This window comes from Odontesthes bonariensis, chromosome 6 (genome assembly GCF_027942865.1).
Source record: "Odontesthes bonariensis isolate fOdoBon6 chromosome 6, fOdoBon6.hap1, whole genome shotgun sequence".
NCBI lineage: Eukaryota > Metazoa > Chordata > Actinopteri > Atheriniformes > Atherinopsidae > Odontesthes > Odontesthes bonariensis.
Window position 1 is genome coordinate 730104 of NC_134511.1, and position 15897 is coordinate 746000.

The 15897-nt window shown below is 47.9% G+C and overlaps 2 protein-coding genes across 2 annotated transcripts in view; one reads left to right on the forward strand and one right to left on the reverse strand.

Annotated features, from left to right (window-relative positions):
• Positions 1-16: 16 nt before the first annotated feature.
• On the reverse strand, positions 17-13566 carry card9 (caspase recruitment domain family, member 9). The gene is made up of 6 exons (XM_075466965.1): positions 13019-13566; positions 12808-12933; positions 10827-11073; positions 462-589; positions 331-389; positions 17-250 (listed from the first exon to the last, which is right to left on the reverse strand). The coding sequence occupies exons 1-6, from the start codon at positions 13085-13087 to the stop codon at positions 163-165; spliced, it is 717 nt and encodes a 238-aa protein (XP_075323080.1). The 5' UTR covers positions 13088-13566; the 3' UTR covers positions 17-162.
• Positions 13567-14733: 1167 nt separating this feature from the next.
• Positions 14734-15897, forward strand: part of LOC142382699 (uncharacterized) — a 38973-nt gene continuing 37809 nt past the window's right edge. Inside the window, exons 1-2 of the mRNA XM_075468821.1 lie at positions 14734-14739; positions 15403-15815. Coding sequence (XP_075324936.1) covers positions 14734-14739; positions 15403-15815 — 419 coding nt within the window. The remainder of the gene's footprint in view (positions 14740-15402; positions 15816-15897) is intronic.

Below are 15897 nucleotides of genomic sequence, written 5' to 3' on the forward strand. Positions count from 1 at the left end.
GTACAGAAAACGGATGGATGGAATAATAAAGTTTTATTGAACAGGATTGATGTTAGCATAAAAACAGATATTTTTTTATTTTCACACGTCTTCCTGTAACGCGTCGACTGAACGTCACCACCCGGGGAGGCTCCGCCTCTAAACCCGCCACGCCACGTGACCTCAGTCTGATTCAGTGATGTCGCTGCTGTCGTCAAGGTTACCGGACGCATACCCCGTGCTGACGAACTTTGACCTCAGAGCTCTCTTTCTGTCGGCATGGAAACAAGAACAGATTCCAGCTGGGTGGGAGCTGCGGGAAACTTTCAGATAAAGTTCAGAGACGCTCACCTGCGGTGCAGAAAGTTCCCCTGACGACCCGTGAAGGGGACGCAGCCGCTCTGCTCCTCCTGCCGAGACACAAACACCTGCTGACTCACACCTGGGGTCATATATATCAGTGTGTGTGGGGGGAATATTACCCATGATGCAACATTGCAGGGTCTGTTCTTGGCCTCTCTGGCTCCTCCCACCAGAGAACTCGGCTGCTGCAGAGCTGCCACCTCTTCGTTTTCCCCTGACGTCCCGCTGCGAACCTCCTCGCTGCTGCCTGGACAACAAACATCCCAGTGAGAAACTAAGTGAACCCCTGATCCAGCAGCTGGTAGCAGCAGTGAGAAACTAAGTGAACCCCTGATCCAGCAGCTGGCAGCAGCAGTGAGAAACTAAGTGAACCCCTGATCCAGCAGCTGGTAGCAGCAGTGAGTGAGAAACTAAGTGAACCCCTGATCCAGCAGCTGGCAGCAGCAGTGAGAAACTAAGTGAACCCCTGATCCAGCAGCTGGCAGCAGCAGTGAGAAACTAAGTGAACCCCTGATCCAGCAGCTGGTAGCAGCAGTGAGTGAGAAACTAAGTGAACCCCTGATCCAGCAGCTGGCAGCAGCAGTGAGAAACTAAGTGAACCCCTGATCCAGCAGCTGGCAGCAGCAGTGAGAAACTAAGTGAACCCCTGATCCAGCAGCTGGTAGCAGCAGTGAGTGAGAAACTAAGTGAACCCCTGATCCAGCAGCTGGCAGCAGCAGTGAGAAACTAAGTGAACCCCTGATCCAGCAGCTGGTAGCAGCAGTGAGTGAGAAACTAAGTGAACCCCTGATCCAGCAGCTGGTAGCAGCAGTGAGAAACTAAGTGAACCCCTGATCCAGCAGCTGGTAGCAGCAGTGAGAAACTAAGTGAACCCCTGATCCAGCAGCCGGTAGCAGCAGTGAGTGAGAAACTAAGTGAACCCCTGATCCAGCAGCTGGTAGCAGCAGTGTGTGAGAAACTAAGTGAACCCCTGATCCAGCAGCTGGTAGCAGCAGTGAGTGAGAAACTAAGTGAACCCCTGATCCAACAGCTGGTAGCAGCAGTGAGTGAGAAACTAAGTGAACCCCTGATCCAGCAGCTGGTAGCAGCAGTGAGTGAGAAACTAAGTGAACCCCTGATCCAGCAGCCGGTAGCAGCAGTGAGTGAGAAACTAAGTGAACCCCTGATCCAGCAGCTGGTAGCAGCAGTGAGTGAGAAACTAAGTGAACCCCTGATCCAGCAGCTGGTAGCAGCAGTGAGTGAGAAACTAAGTGAACCCCTGATCCAGCAGCTGGTAGCAGCAGTGAGTGAGAAACTAAGTGAACCCCTGATCCAGCAGCTGGTAGCAGCAGTGAGAAACTAAGTGAACCCCTGATCCAGCAGCTGGTAGCAGCAGTGAGAAACTAAGTGAACCCCTGATCCAGCAGCTGGTAGCAGCAGTGAGTGAGAAACTAAGTGAACCCCTGATCCAGCAGCTGGCAGCAGCAGTGAGAAACTAAGTGAACCCCTGATCCAGCAGCTGGTAGCAGCAGTGAGTGAGAAACTAAGTGAACCCCTGATCCTGCAGCTGGTAGCAGCAGTGAGTGAGAAACTAAGTGAACCCCTGATCCAGCAGCTGGTAGCAGCAGTGAGTGAGAAACTAAGTGAACCCCTGATCCTGCAGCTGGTAGCAGCAGTGAGTGAGAAACTAAGTGAACCCCTGATCCTGCAGCTGGTAGCAGCAGTGAGTGAGAAACTAAGTGAACCCCTGATCCAGCAGCTGGTAGCAGCAGTGAGTGAGAAACTAAGTGAACCCCTGATCCAGCAGCTGGTAGCAGCAGTGAGTGAGAAACTAAGTGAACCCCTGATCCTGCAGCTGGTAGCAGCAGTGAGTGAGAAACTAAGTGAACCCCTGATCCAGCAGCTGGTAGCAGCAGTGAGTGAGAAACTAAGTGAACCCCTGTTCCAGCAGCTGGTAGCAGCAGTGAGTGAGAAACTAAGTGAACCCCTGATCCTGCAGCTGGTAGCAGCAGTGAGTGAGAAACTAAGTGAACCCCTGATCCAGCAGCTGGTAGCAGCAGTGAGTGAGAAACTAAGTGAACCCCTGTTCCAGCAGCTGGCAGCAGCAGTGAGAAACTAAGTGAACCCCTGATCCAGCAGCTGGTAGCAGCAGTGTGTGAGAAACTAAGTGAACCCCTGATCCAGCAGCTGGTAGCAGCAGTGTGTGAGAAACTAAGTGAACCCCTGATCCAGCAGCTGGTAGCAGCAGTGAGTGAGAAACTAAGTGAACCCCTGATCCAGCAGCTGGTAGCAGCAGTGAGTGAGAAACTAAGTGAACCCCTGATCCAGCAGCCGGTAGCAGCAGTGTGTGAGAAACTAAGTGAACCCCTGATCCAGCAGCTGGTAGCAGCAGTGAGTGAGAAACTAAGTGAACCCCTGATCCAACAGCTGGTAGCAGCAGTGAGTGAGAAACTAAGTGAACCCCTGATCCAGCAGCTGGTAGCAGCAGTGAGTGAGAAACTAAGTGAACCCCTGATCCAGCAGCTGGTAGCAGCAGTGAGTGAGAAACTAAGTGAACCCCTGATCCAGCAGCCGGTAGCAGCAGCGAGTGAGAAACTAAGTGAACCCCTGATCCAGCAGCTGGTAGCAGCAGTGAGTGAGAAACTAAGTGAACCCCTGATCCAGCAGCTGGTAGCAGCAGTGAGAAACTAAGTGAACCCCTGATCCAGCAGCTGGTAGCAGCAGTGAGTGAGAAACTAAGTGAACCCCTGATCCAGCAGCCGGTAGCAGCAGTGAGTGAGAAACTAAGTGAACCCCTGATCCAGCAGCTGGTAGCAGCAGTGAGAAACTAAGTGAACCCCTGATCCAGCAGCTGGTAGCAGCAGTGCGAAACTAAGTGAACCCCTGATCCAGCAGCTGGGAGCAGCAGTGAGTGAGAAACTAAGTGAACCCCTGATCCAGCAGCTGGTAGCAGCAGTGAGTGAGAAACTAAGTGAACCCCTGATCCAGCAGCCGGTAGCAGCAGTGAGTGAGAAACTAAGTGAACCCCTGATCCAGCAGCTGGTAGTAGCAGTGAGAAACTAAGTGAACCCCTGATCCAGCAGCTGGTAGCAGCAGTGAGTGAGAAACTAAGTGAACCCCTGATCCAGCAGCTGGTAGCAGCAGTGAGAAACTAAGTGAACCCCTGATCCAGCAGCTGGTAGCAGCAGTGAGTGAGAAACTAAGTGAACCCCTGATCCAGCAGCTGGTAGCAGCAGTGAGTGAGAAACTAAGTGAACCCTGATCCAGCAGCCGGTAGCAGCAGTGAGTGAGAAACTAAGTGAACCCCTGATCCAGCAGCCGGTAGCAGCAGTGAGTGAGGAACTAAGTGAACCCCTGATCCAGCAGCTGGTAGCAGCAGTGAGTGAGAAACTAAGTGAACCCCTGATCCAGCAGCTGGTAGCAGCAGTGAGAAACTAAGTGAACCCCTGATCCAGCAGCTGGTAGCAGCAGTGAGAAACTAAGTGAAGCCCTGATCCAGCAGCTGGTAGCAGCAGTGAGTGAGAAACTAAGTGAACCCCTGATCCAGCAGCCGGTAGCAGCAGTGAGTGAGAAACTAAGTGAACCCCTGATCCAGCAGCCGGTAGCAGCAGTGAGTGAGAAACTAAGTGAACCCCTGATCCAGCAGCTGGTAGCAGCAGTGAGTGAGAAACTAAGTGAACCCCTGATCCAACAGCTGGTAGCAGCAGTGAGTGAGAAACTAAGTGAACCCCTGATCCAGCAGCTGGTAGCAGCAGTGAGTGAGAAACTAAGTGAACCCCTGATCCAGCAGCCGGTAGCAGCAGTGAGTGAGAAACTAAGTGAACCCCTGATCCAGCAGCTGGTAGCAGCAGTGAGTGAGAAACTAAGTGAACCCCTGATCCAGCAGCTGGTAGCAGCAGTGAGTGAGAAACTAAGTGAACCCCTGATCCAGCAGCTGGTAGCAGCAGTGAGTGAGAAACTAAGTGAACCCCTGATCCAGCAGCTGGTAGCAGCAGTGAGAAACTAAGTGAACCCCTGATCCAGCAGCTGGTAGCAGCAGTGAGAAACTAAGTGAACCCCTGATCCAGCAGCTGGTAGCAGCAGTGAGTGAGAAACTAAGTGAACCCCTGATCCAGCAGCTGGCAGCAGCAGTGAGAAACTAAGTGAACCCCTGATCCAGCAGCTGGTAGCAGCAGTGAGTGAGAAACTAAGTGAACCCCTGATCCTGCAGCTGGTAGCAGCAGTGAGTGAGAAACTAAGTGAACCCCTGTTCCAGCAGCTGGCAGCAGCAGTGAGAAACTAAGTGAACCCCTGATCCAGCAGCTGGTAGCAGCAGTGTGTGAGAAACTAAGTGAACCCCTGATCCAGCAGCTGGTAGCAGCAGTGTGTGAGAAACTAAGTGAACCCCTGATCCAGCAGCTGGTAGCAGCAGTGAGTGAGAAACTAAGTGAACCCCTGATCCAGCAGCTGGTAGCAGCAGTGAGTGAGAAACTAAGTGAACCCCTGATCCAGCAGCTGGTAGCAGCAGTGAGTGAGAAACTAAGTGAACCCCTGATCCAGCAGCTGGTAGCAGCAGTGAGAAACTAAGTGAACCCCTGATCCAGCAGCTGGTAGCAGCAGTGAGTGAGAAACTAAGTGAACCCCTGATCCAGCAGCTGGTAGCAGCAGTGAGTGAGAAACTAAGTGAACCCCTGATCCAGCAGCCGGTAGCAGCAGTGAGTGAGAAACTAAGTGAACCCCTGATCCAGCAGCTGGTAGCAGCAGTGAGAAACTAAGTGAACCCCTGATCCAGCAGCTGGTAGCAGCAGTGCGAAACTAAGTGAACCCCTGATCCAGCAGCTGGGAGCAGCAGTGAGTGAGAAACTAAGTGAACCCCTGATCCAGCAGCTGGTAGCAGCAGTGAGTGAGAAACTAAGTGAACCCCTGATCCAGCAGCCGGTAGCAGCAGTGAGTGAGAAACTAAGTGAACCCCTGATCCAGCAGCTGGTAGCAGCAGTGAGAAACTAAGTGAACCCCTGATCCAGCAGCTGGTAGCAGCAGTGAGTGAGAAACTAAGTGAACCCCTGATCCAGCAGCTGGTAGCAGCAGTGAGTGAGAAACTAAGTGAACCCTGATCCAGCAGCCGGTAGCAGCAGTGAGTGAGAAACTAAGTGAACCCCTGATCCAGCAGCCGGTAGCAGCAGTGAGTGAGGAACTAAGTGAACCCCTGATCCAGCAGCTGGTAGCAGCAGTGAGTGAGAAACTAAGTGAACCCCTGATCCAGCAGCTGGTAGCAGCAGTGAGAAACTAAGTGAACCCCTGATCCAGCAGCTGGTAGCAGCAGTGAGAAACTAAGTGAAGCCCTGATCCAGCAGCTGGTAGCAGCAGTGAGTGAGAAACTAAGTGAACCCCTGATCCAGCAGCCGGTAGCAGCAGTGAGTGAGAAACTAAGTGAACCCCTGATCCAGCAGCCGGTAGCAGCAGTGAGTGAGAAACTAAGTGAACCCCTGATCCAGCAGCTGGTAGCAGCAGTGAGTGAGAAACTAAGTGAACCCCTGATCCAGCAGCTGGTAGCAGCAGTGAGAAACTAAGTGAACCCCTGATCCAGCAGCTGGTAGCAGCAGTGAGTGAGAAACTAAGTGAACCCCTGATCCAGCAGCCGGTAGCAGCAGTGAGTGAGAAACTCTCTACTGCTGTGTTCTGTTCCATAAATAATTACTCAGGCTGTGTTCGAAACCGCATACTGCATACTGCATACTGCATACTTCCATACTGCATACTACATACTGCATACTTCCATACTTCCATACTGCATACTTCCATACTACATACTTCCATACTACATACTGCATACTGTATACTACATACTGCATACTACATACTGCATACTTCCATACTGCATACTACATACTAAATACTTCCATACTGCATACTACATACTGCATACTTCCATACTACATACTGCATGCTACATACTTCCATACTGCATACTTCCATACTGCATACTACATACTACATACTTCCATACTGCATACTACATACTGCATACTTCCATACTACATACTGCATACTACATACTTCCATACTGCATACTACATACTACATACTTCCATACTGCATACTGCATACTTCCATTCTGCATACTACATACTACATACTTCCATACTACATACTGCATACTACGTACTGCATACTGCGTACTGCATACTACATACTTCCATACTGCATACTGCATACTTCCATACTGCATACTGCATACTTCCATTCTGCATACTTCCATACTACATACTTCCATACTACATACTGCATACTGTATACTACATACTGCACACTACATACTACATACTGCATACTTCCATACTGCATACTACATACTACATACTTCCATACTGCATACTACATACTGCATACTTCCATACTACATACTGCATACTACATACTTCTATACTACATACTACATACTACATACTGTATACTGCATACTACGTACTATATATTGCATACTGCATACTACGTACTACGTACTGCATACTGCATACTGCATACTACATACTGCATACTACATACTTCCATATTACATACTACATACTACATACTACATACTGTATACTGCATACTACGTACTATATATTGCATACTGCATACTACGTACTACGTACTGCATACTACATACTGCATACTGCATACTACATACTGCATACTACATACTGCATACTACATACTTCCATATTACATACTGCATACTGCGTACTGCGTACTATATACTGCATACTACGTACTGCATACTGCATACTACATACTGCATACTGCATACTACATACTGCATACTACATACTGCATACTACATACTTCCATATTACATACTGCATACTGCATACTACATACTGCGTACTACATACTACATACTGCATACTGCATACTTCCATACTACATACTTGCATACTTCCATACTACATACTTGCATACTTCCATACTACATACTTGCATACTACATACTACATACTGCATACTACATACTGCATACTACATACTTCCATACTACATACTTGCATACTTCCATACTACATACTTCCATACTACATACTGCATACTGCATACTACATACTGCATACTGCATACTACATACTGCATACTACATACTGCGTACTGCATACTACATACTGCATACTACATACTGCGTACTACATACTGCATACTACATACTGCGTACTGCATACTACATACTGCATACTACATACTTCCATATTACATACTGCATACTTCATACTACATACTGCATACTACATACTGCATACTGCATACTTCCATATTACATACTGCATACTGCATACTTCATACTACATACTTCATACTACATACTGCATACTACATACTTGCATACTTCCATACTACATACTGCATACTACATACTTCCATATTACATACTGCATACTGCATACTTCATACTACATACTTCATACTACATACTGCATACTACATACTTGCATACTTCCATACTACATACTGCATACTACATACTGCATACTACATACTGTATACTGCGTACTACATACTGCATACTACATACTACATACTGATGAGAACTAACAGCAGAGATCATATTTCTCCAGTTTTAGCTTCTCTTCATTGGCTCCCTGTTAAATTCAGAATAGAATTTAAGATTCTTCTCCTTACATATAAAACTCTTAATGACCGAGCTCCATCATATCTTAAAGATCTCATTGTAAGATATTTTCCTAACAGAGCACTTCGTTCCCAAACTGCAGGTTTACTTGAGGTTCCCAGAGTTTCTAAAAGTAGAATGGGAGGCAGAGCCTTCAGTTATCAGGCCCCTCTCTGAGGAACCAGCTGCCAGTTTGGGAGGCAGAGCCTTCAGTTATCAGGCCCCTCTCTGTGGAACCAGCTGCCAGTTTGGGAGGCAGAGCCTTCAGTTAACAGGCCCCTCTCTGAGGAACCAGCTGCCAGTTTGGGAGGCAGAGCCTTCAGTTATCAGGCCCCTCTCTGTGGAACCAGCTGCCAGTTTGGGAGGCAGAGCCTTCAGTTATCAGGCCCCTCTCTGAGGAACCAGCTGCCAGTTTGGGAGGCATAGCCTTCAGTTATCAGGCCCCTCTCTGTGGAACCAGCTGCCAGTTTGGGAGGCAGAGCCTTCAGTTATCAGGCCCCTCTCTGTGGAACCAGCTGCCAGTTTGGGAGGCAGAGCCTTCAGTTATCAGGCCCCTCTCTGTGGAATAAGCTGCCAGTAAATGTCCGGGAAGCAGACACCCTTTCCACTTTTAAGACCAGGCTTAAAACTTTACTTTTTTATAAAGCTTATAGTTAGGTCTGTTGAATCTGATAATGTGTCTGCTAGTGTGTCTTGTTCTGCCTCCACCTCTGGCACCTTCTATACTTTCATTACCCCCTACCCGAACCAGGGTTTGAATCCCATTCCCGCTTCTCTTACCTCTTTTATTTCTCCCCCTACCCGAACCAGGGTTTGCATCCCCACCCCGCTGTGACTGGTGTGCAGTTGGTGAGAGGCTGAGGTAGCTTGTGGCTGTAAAAAGATGGTTGTTGTGGTGTGAGGAGCAGATCTATATAGGGAGTATAGGGAATTACTCACTGAGTCTGGTCCTTTATTTTATTATTTATTTTTTCGTTAGCACAAGTTTCTTGTGTTTACCTTGAATAGGGATGGCTCAGGTGATCCTGAAACATCCCATAGTTAAGCTGCTATAGGCCCAGACTGCTGGGGGGCCTCATCTGACACACCTTTCCTCACTTTACTCTCTTTATGTATATGTGATATTATTGTGGTCATTAACTCGTGTTTCCCTGTTCCAACAGATATCCTTTGAATGGTGTTACAGTGCCGCCGCGGCCCCCCCCCCCTTTCTGTCTTCTCAAACCCCAGCTGGTGGAGGTGGATGGCCACCCTTCCTGGTTCTGGTTCTGATGGCCACCCTTCCTGGTTCTGGTTCTGATGGCCACCCTTCCTGAGTCTGGTTCTGCCAGAGGTTTCTTCCTGTTCAAAGGGAGTCGTTTCTCTCCACAGTCGCCTCAGGCACGCTCAGGCCGGGAGATTGGACCGAAAAAGAAAAAGTTTTCAGTGCAATCTGTTGGTTTTCTTAGCTAGGAAATTGTTTTTGAATCGGCTCTATATGAACGAATTGGATTATTTTATGAATTATGATTATTATTAATTAATTGAATTCCAATTGGCTAGAATTGGACTTACTATCTAAGTGCCTTGAGATGACATTTGTTGTATTTGGCGCTATATAAATAAAAATGAATTGAATTGAATTGAATTGAATTGAACCGTCACAGTACGGGGGTCACGGTTCGGTACGCGCATTTCCACGCAGAATACACACGGTACGGAAGTTTTCTGAACGCGGAACTGTTATTTTGCAAGAGTTTCCTTCAGGACCCATTTAAACACTGCCACATGCAAGCTCTGATTGGTCCGTAGAGATATACGCTTTCGGACAGAGTAGTTATAAGAACACAGTTATCAGAACTGTCCTACTCGAATTTCATTCTGATAACTGTCCTTCCCCAGCGGAGCTGTTTCAGTCTGCATTGCACATGAGTCGGGACTGATGTGCCGTGCGCAGCCGTCCGCGTCAGTGACGTGTTAGCCGTTAGCCGTTTAGCGCTACATTCAACAACAAAACAGAACAAAACAAAACCCGAGAGAAGAAAAAACACCACAAAGAAGCTAACATGGAGAGCGGGGAGGCCACCGTGTTCATGGTCTGCATGATGGTGATATTAATCATGGACGATCACATCAGGCGTCTAACATCGAGGCTGGAAAAGCTCACAGAGAGAGTCAGGAGACGATACTTTTTCATTTCATGAAGGAAGAAAGGAGAGCAGAGCGCTGCAGACAAAGGAGACAACGTGTAAGTTTAACTTATTAAACACGCACCGGTTCTGTCTGTGTGGTATGATGAAACATTTCAGCTGTGATAGCATGACATGGGGCGGAGCTACCGACCACCACACACCTCCGTCAGATGCGTTCTATAAGAACCATTAAAAGACCCGACCAATTACGTCTCCCAAATGTATTACAACAACCCCTGGATACGAATACATGCAGAGCAAAAAAAATTACCGAAGCAACTGGAATTTACATCGCATCTGCTATGCGCCCATATTCCACTGTAGAAGAGGCAGGATTCAGATATCTGTTACATGTGCTCGAACCTCGCTACACGCCTCCTTCGGCACTGTACCGAAAATGTACCAAACCGTAGGGTCCGTACCGAGGTACGTACCGAGCCGTGAGTTTTTTGTACCGTTAGACCCCTAGTAGTAACCTCATGATGCATAACCAACATTTCGGAGAATCTAGTATGCATCCGGGAACTTCTCGCTGCGGTTTGGAACACAGCCTCAGTGTTCTTCTGACGGACTCTTTCACCATGACCGTGTTTTTGTGTTGGATTACAGTTGTTACCAGATGCCTCCACCAGGGGGCAGTAGAGAACCTTTGGCGATGTGTAATGAACGTGTTCAGGTGTGTGATTGGTCGGTGCTCAGGTCACCTGACTGACCTTTAGCGGTGCTCTCTGGGGGCTCCTCCTCCTCCTCGCTGCTTACGCTCCTCTCACACTGGTGAGAGTTGCAGGTGTTCTTGCGGAGGCGTGTCCTCAGCTGTAGCTCCTCCCCCTGTGACCTCAGCAGGAGCAGCTCCAGCCTGTCCGACTGCTCAGAGAGCTGCCTGAGCTGCTCCCTGTACTGATCCTTCTCCTGCAGGAGCAGCCGGGCCTCCTCCAGCTGCTGCCCCTGTGCAGCCAGAGCCTGAAACGATTCACTTTTACTTATAGAGCGCCAAATAAAAACAAATGTCATCTCGAAGCACTTAGATAATAAAGTCCAATTCAAGCCAATTGGAATTCAATTCATTGTAATCATAATTATTCATAAAATAATCCAATTCACTCATATAGAGCCAATTCAAAAACAGCTTCCCAGCTAAGGAAACCAACAGATTGCACTGAAACTTGTCTTCAGTCCAATCTCACGTCCTGAGCCACGCTCAGGACGTGCACCTGCTCCACCTCCTGCTGCTCCTCCTGCTCCACCTGCTCCACCTCCTGCTGCTCCTCCTCCTCCACCTCCTCCTGCTCCACCTCCTCCACCCCCCCTTGTCCCGCTCCCTGATCACCTCCTCCACCTGCTCCACCTCCTGCTCCTCCACCTCCTGCTCCTCCACCTGCTCCTCCTCACCTTGTCCCTCTCCCTGATCACCTCCTCCTCCACCTCCTGCTGCTCCTCCTGCTCCACCTCCTCCACCTCCTCCTCCTCACCTTGTCCCGCTCACTGACCTCCTCCACCTGCTCCTCCTGCTCCACCTCCTCCACCTCCCCTTGTCCCGCTCCCTGATCACCTCCTCCACCTGCTCCACCTCCTCCACCTGCTCCTCCTCACCTTGTCCCGCTCCCTGATCACCTCCTCCACCTGCTCCTCCTCACCTTGTCCCGCTCACTGACCTCCACCTCCTGCTCCTCCACCTCCTGCTCCTCCTCCACCTGCTCCTCCTCACCTTGTCCCGCTCACTGATCACCTCCTCCACCTCCACCTCCTGCTCCTCCTGCTCCTCCACCTGCTCCTCCTCACCTTGTCCCGCTCACTGATCTCCACCTCCTGCTCCTCCACCTGCTCCTCCTCACCTTGTCCCGCTCACTGATCACCTCCTCCACCTCCACCTCCTGCTCCTCCACCTCCTCCACCTCACCTTGTCCCGCTCACCGATCACCTCCTCCACCTCCTGCTCCTCCACCTCCACCTCCACCTCCTGCTCCCTGATCACCTCCTCCACCTGCTCCTCCTCACCTTGTCCCGCTCACTGACCTCCACCTCCTGCTCCTCCACCTCCTGCTCCTCCTCCACCTGCTCCTCCTCACCTTGTCCCGCTCACTGATCACCTCCTCCACCTCCACCTCCTGCTCCTCCTGCTCCTCCACCTGCTCCTCCTCACCTTGTCCCGCTCACTGATCTCCACCTCCTGCTCCTCCACCTGCTCCTCCTCACCTTGTCCCGCTCACTGATCACCTCCTCCACCTCCACCTCCTGCTCCTCCACCTCCTCCACCTGCTCCACCTCACCTTGTCCCGCTCACCGATCACCTCCTCCACCTCCTGCTCCTCCACCTCCACCTCCTGCTCCTCCACCTCCTCCACCTGCTCCACCTCACCTTGTCCCGCTCACTGATCACCTCCTCCACCTCCACCTCCTGCTCCTCCACCTCCTGCTCCTCCACCTGCTCCACCTCACCTTGTCCCGCTCACCGATCACCTCCTCCACCTCCTGCTCCTCCACCTCCACCTCCTGCTCCTCCACCTCCTCCACCTGCTCCACCTCACCTTGTCCCGCTCACTGATCACCTCCTCCACCTCCACCTCCTGCTCCTCCACCTCCTGCTCCTCCACCTGCTCCACCTCACCTTGTCCCGCTCACTGATCACCTCCTCCACCTCCACCTCCTGCTCCTCCACCTCCTGCTCCTCCACCTCCTCCACCTGCTCCTCCTCACCTTGTCCCGCTCACTGATCACCTCCTCCAGCTGCCGCAGGCTCTGTTTGTTTTGTTGACGGTACATCTTGGCGTCTCCTTTCAGCTGAGCGCAGCGCAGCTCCAGCTCCTCCTTCTCCTCCAGGCTCTGCAAACAAACATGGCGTCACCAGAACCAGACTGAACCGGACTGAACCAGGAGGAATCTGCTCCACCCCTGCCCTCCTCCTCACCCGATCTCTCTGCTCTTCTGCTCTGTGCAGCTCCGTCCTCAGTCTGAACACAGTGGCCAGGAGGTTCATCTGAAGAGGAGCCGGCTTCTCCTCCTCCTTCTCCTTCTCCTTCTTCTCCTCCTTCTCCTTCTCCTCCTTCTCCTTCTCCTCCTCCTTCTGCTTCTGCTCCTCCTGCCTGGTGGGGTTGAAGAAGATCTCGAGAAATACAAATATATCAGCTGTTTAATAAGCTGATAAATAATGCCCTCTTACCCTTTAAGTAACCTAACTAACCTTAACTAACCCAATCATTTCACAACCCTTAAACTAAACAGTTAACTAATCATTTCACCAACATTAACTAACCAGTTCACTAACCAAATCAGTTCACTAACCAAATCAGTTAACTAACGTAAACTACCCTGTTAACTAACCTTAACTAACCACAGTTAACATTTAACAAACTATTAACTAACATTAACTAACCACAGTTAACATTTAACAAACTATTAACTAACCTTAACTAACCCTTTAACTAACCCAATCATTTCATAACCCTTTAACTAAACAGTTAACTAATCATTTAACCAACAATAACTCACCAGTTAACAAAACAAATCAGTTAACTAACCTTAACTAACCACAGTTAACATTTAACAAACTATTAACTAACATTAACTAACCACAGTTAACATTTAACAAACTATTAACTAACCTTAACTAACCCTTTAACTAACCCAATCATTTCATAACCCTTTAACTAAACAGTTAACTAATCATTTAACCAACAATAACTCACCAGTTAACAAAACAAATCAGTTAACTAACCTTAACTAACCACAGCTACCATTTAACAAACACTTTAACTAACCTTAACTAACGCCAACTAACAAAATCATTTAACTAACACCGTTAATAAACTTACCTTACTTAACTAACCAATTGATTTAACTAACATAACCTAACCCTTTAACTAACCCAATCATTTCACAACTCTTTAACTAAACAGTTAACTAACCGTTTAACCAACATTGACTAACCAGTTAACTAACCAAATCAGTTAACTAACGTAAACTACCATTTTAACTAACCTTAACTAACCACAGCTAACATTTAACAAACACTTTAACTAACTTCAACTAACCAAATAATTGAACTAACATAAACTAACCCGTTAATAAACTTAAACTAACCGTTTAACTAACCAGATGATTTAATTAACTTTAACTAGCCTTAACTAACCCAATCATTTCAGAACTATTTAACTAAACAGTTAACTAACCGTTTAACCAACATTGACTAACCAGTTAACTAACCAAATCAGTTGACTAACCAAATCAGTTAACTAACATAAACTACCCTGTTAACTAATCACAGCTAACATATAACAAACACTTTTACTACACTCAACTAACCAAATCATTTAACTAACATAAACTAACCCGTTAATAAACTTAAACTACCCATTTAACTAACCAATTTATTTAATTAGCCATAACTAACCCTTCAACTAAACTTAACTAACCCAATAATTTAACTAACATAAACTGACCTGTTGATAAATAACTTAAATAATAACTTTAACTAACCGTTTTACTAACCAATTGATTTATTAAACCTTAACTAACATAAACTAACCTAATCATTTAATTAACCTTAACTAACCTTAACTAACCCAACCCTTTACCCCTTCAGAGCACTGAGAAGGAGAAGTCAGATAAATGAAAAGAAACAATATGGCGGTGCTTTGCCTCAAATCCTTATTTGATGGTTTTAGGTGTGAAAAGACGCTTAAACCGACTATAACACGCTGACGTATTTCAGGAAGCCCATAGATTACATTAAATCACATTACGGTCATTCTGCAGACGCTTTTATCCAAAGCGACTTACAATCAGTGTGTTCCACATTGGTAAGCAAAAGAACTTCAGGTCACAAGAAATCAGAAGTGCATTTCCTTCCAAAACCAAACAGCTGAGAGCATAACCAGTGCAGAGTAAGTGCGATAAGTTAGTTACCGAGATAAATGAGAAGATAATTTAGGAAACAAAGACAGTTTAGGAAACAAAGACAATTTAGAAAACAAAGACAATTTAGAAAACAAAGACAGTTTAGGAAACAAAGACAGTTTAGGAAACAAAGACAATTTAGAAAACAAAGACAATTTAGGAAACAAAGACAGTTTAGGAAACAAATAAGGAAACAGGTGATGTCCTCAGAGGGTCAAGACGAAGATCGTCCAGACGAAGATCGTCCAGAAGAAGATCGTCCAGAAGAAGATCGTCCAGAAGAAGATCATCCAGAAGAAGATCGTCCAGAAGAAGATCGTCCAGAAGAAGAAGATCGTCCAGAAGAAGAAGATCGTCCAGAAGAAGATCGTCCAGAAGAAGATCGTCCAGACGAAGATCGTCCAGAAGAAGATCGTCCAGACGAAGATCGCCCAGACGAAGATCGCCCAGACGAAGATCGCCCAGAAGAAGATCGTCCAGACGAAGATCGCCCAGACGAAGATCGTCCAGACGAAGATCGTCCAGAAGAAGATCGCCCAGACGAAGATCGCCCAGACGAAGATCGCCCAGACGAAGATCGTCCAGAAGAAGATCGTCCAGACGAAGATCGTCCAGACGAAGATCGCCCAGAAGAAGATCGTCCAGACGAAGATCGTCCAGACGAAGATCGCCCAGAAGAAGACCGTCCAGACGAAGACCGTCCAGAAGAAGACCGTCCAGAAGAACACCGTCCAGAAGAACACCGTCCAGAAGAACACCGTCCAGAAGAAGAAGATCGTCCTTGAGGAAGTCGGACTTGAAAAAGTCGGGTGCCTTTGTTCTACAGCCTTCGTTTGAAGACTGACGCTTCCAAAAACAGGAGTTACTTTGTACTGCTTCACTAGTTGCTGA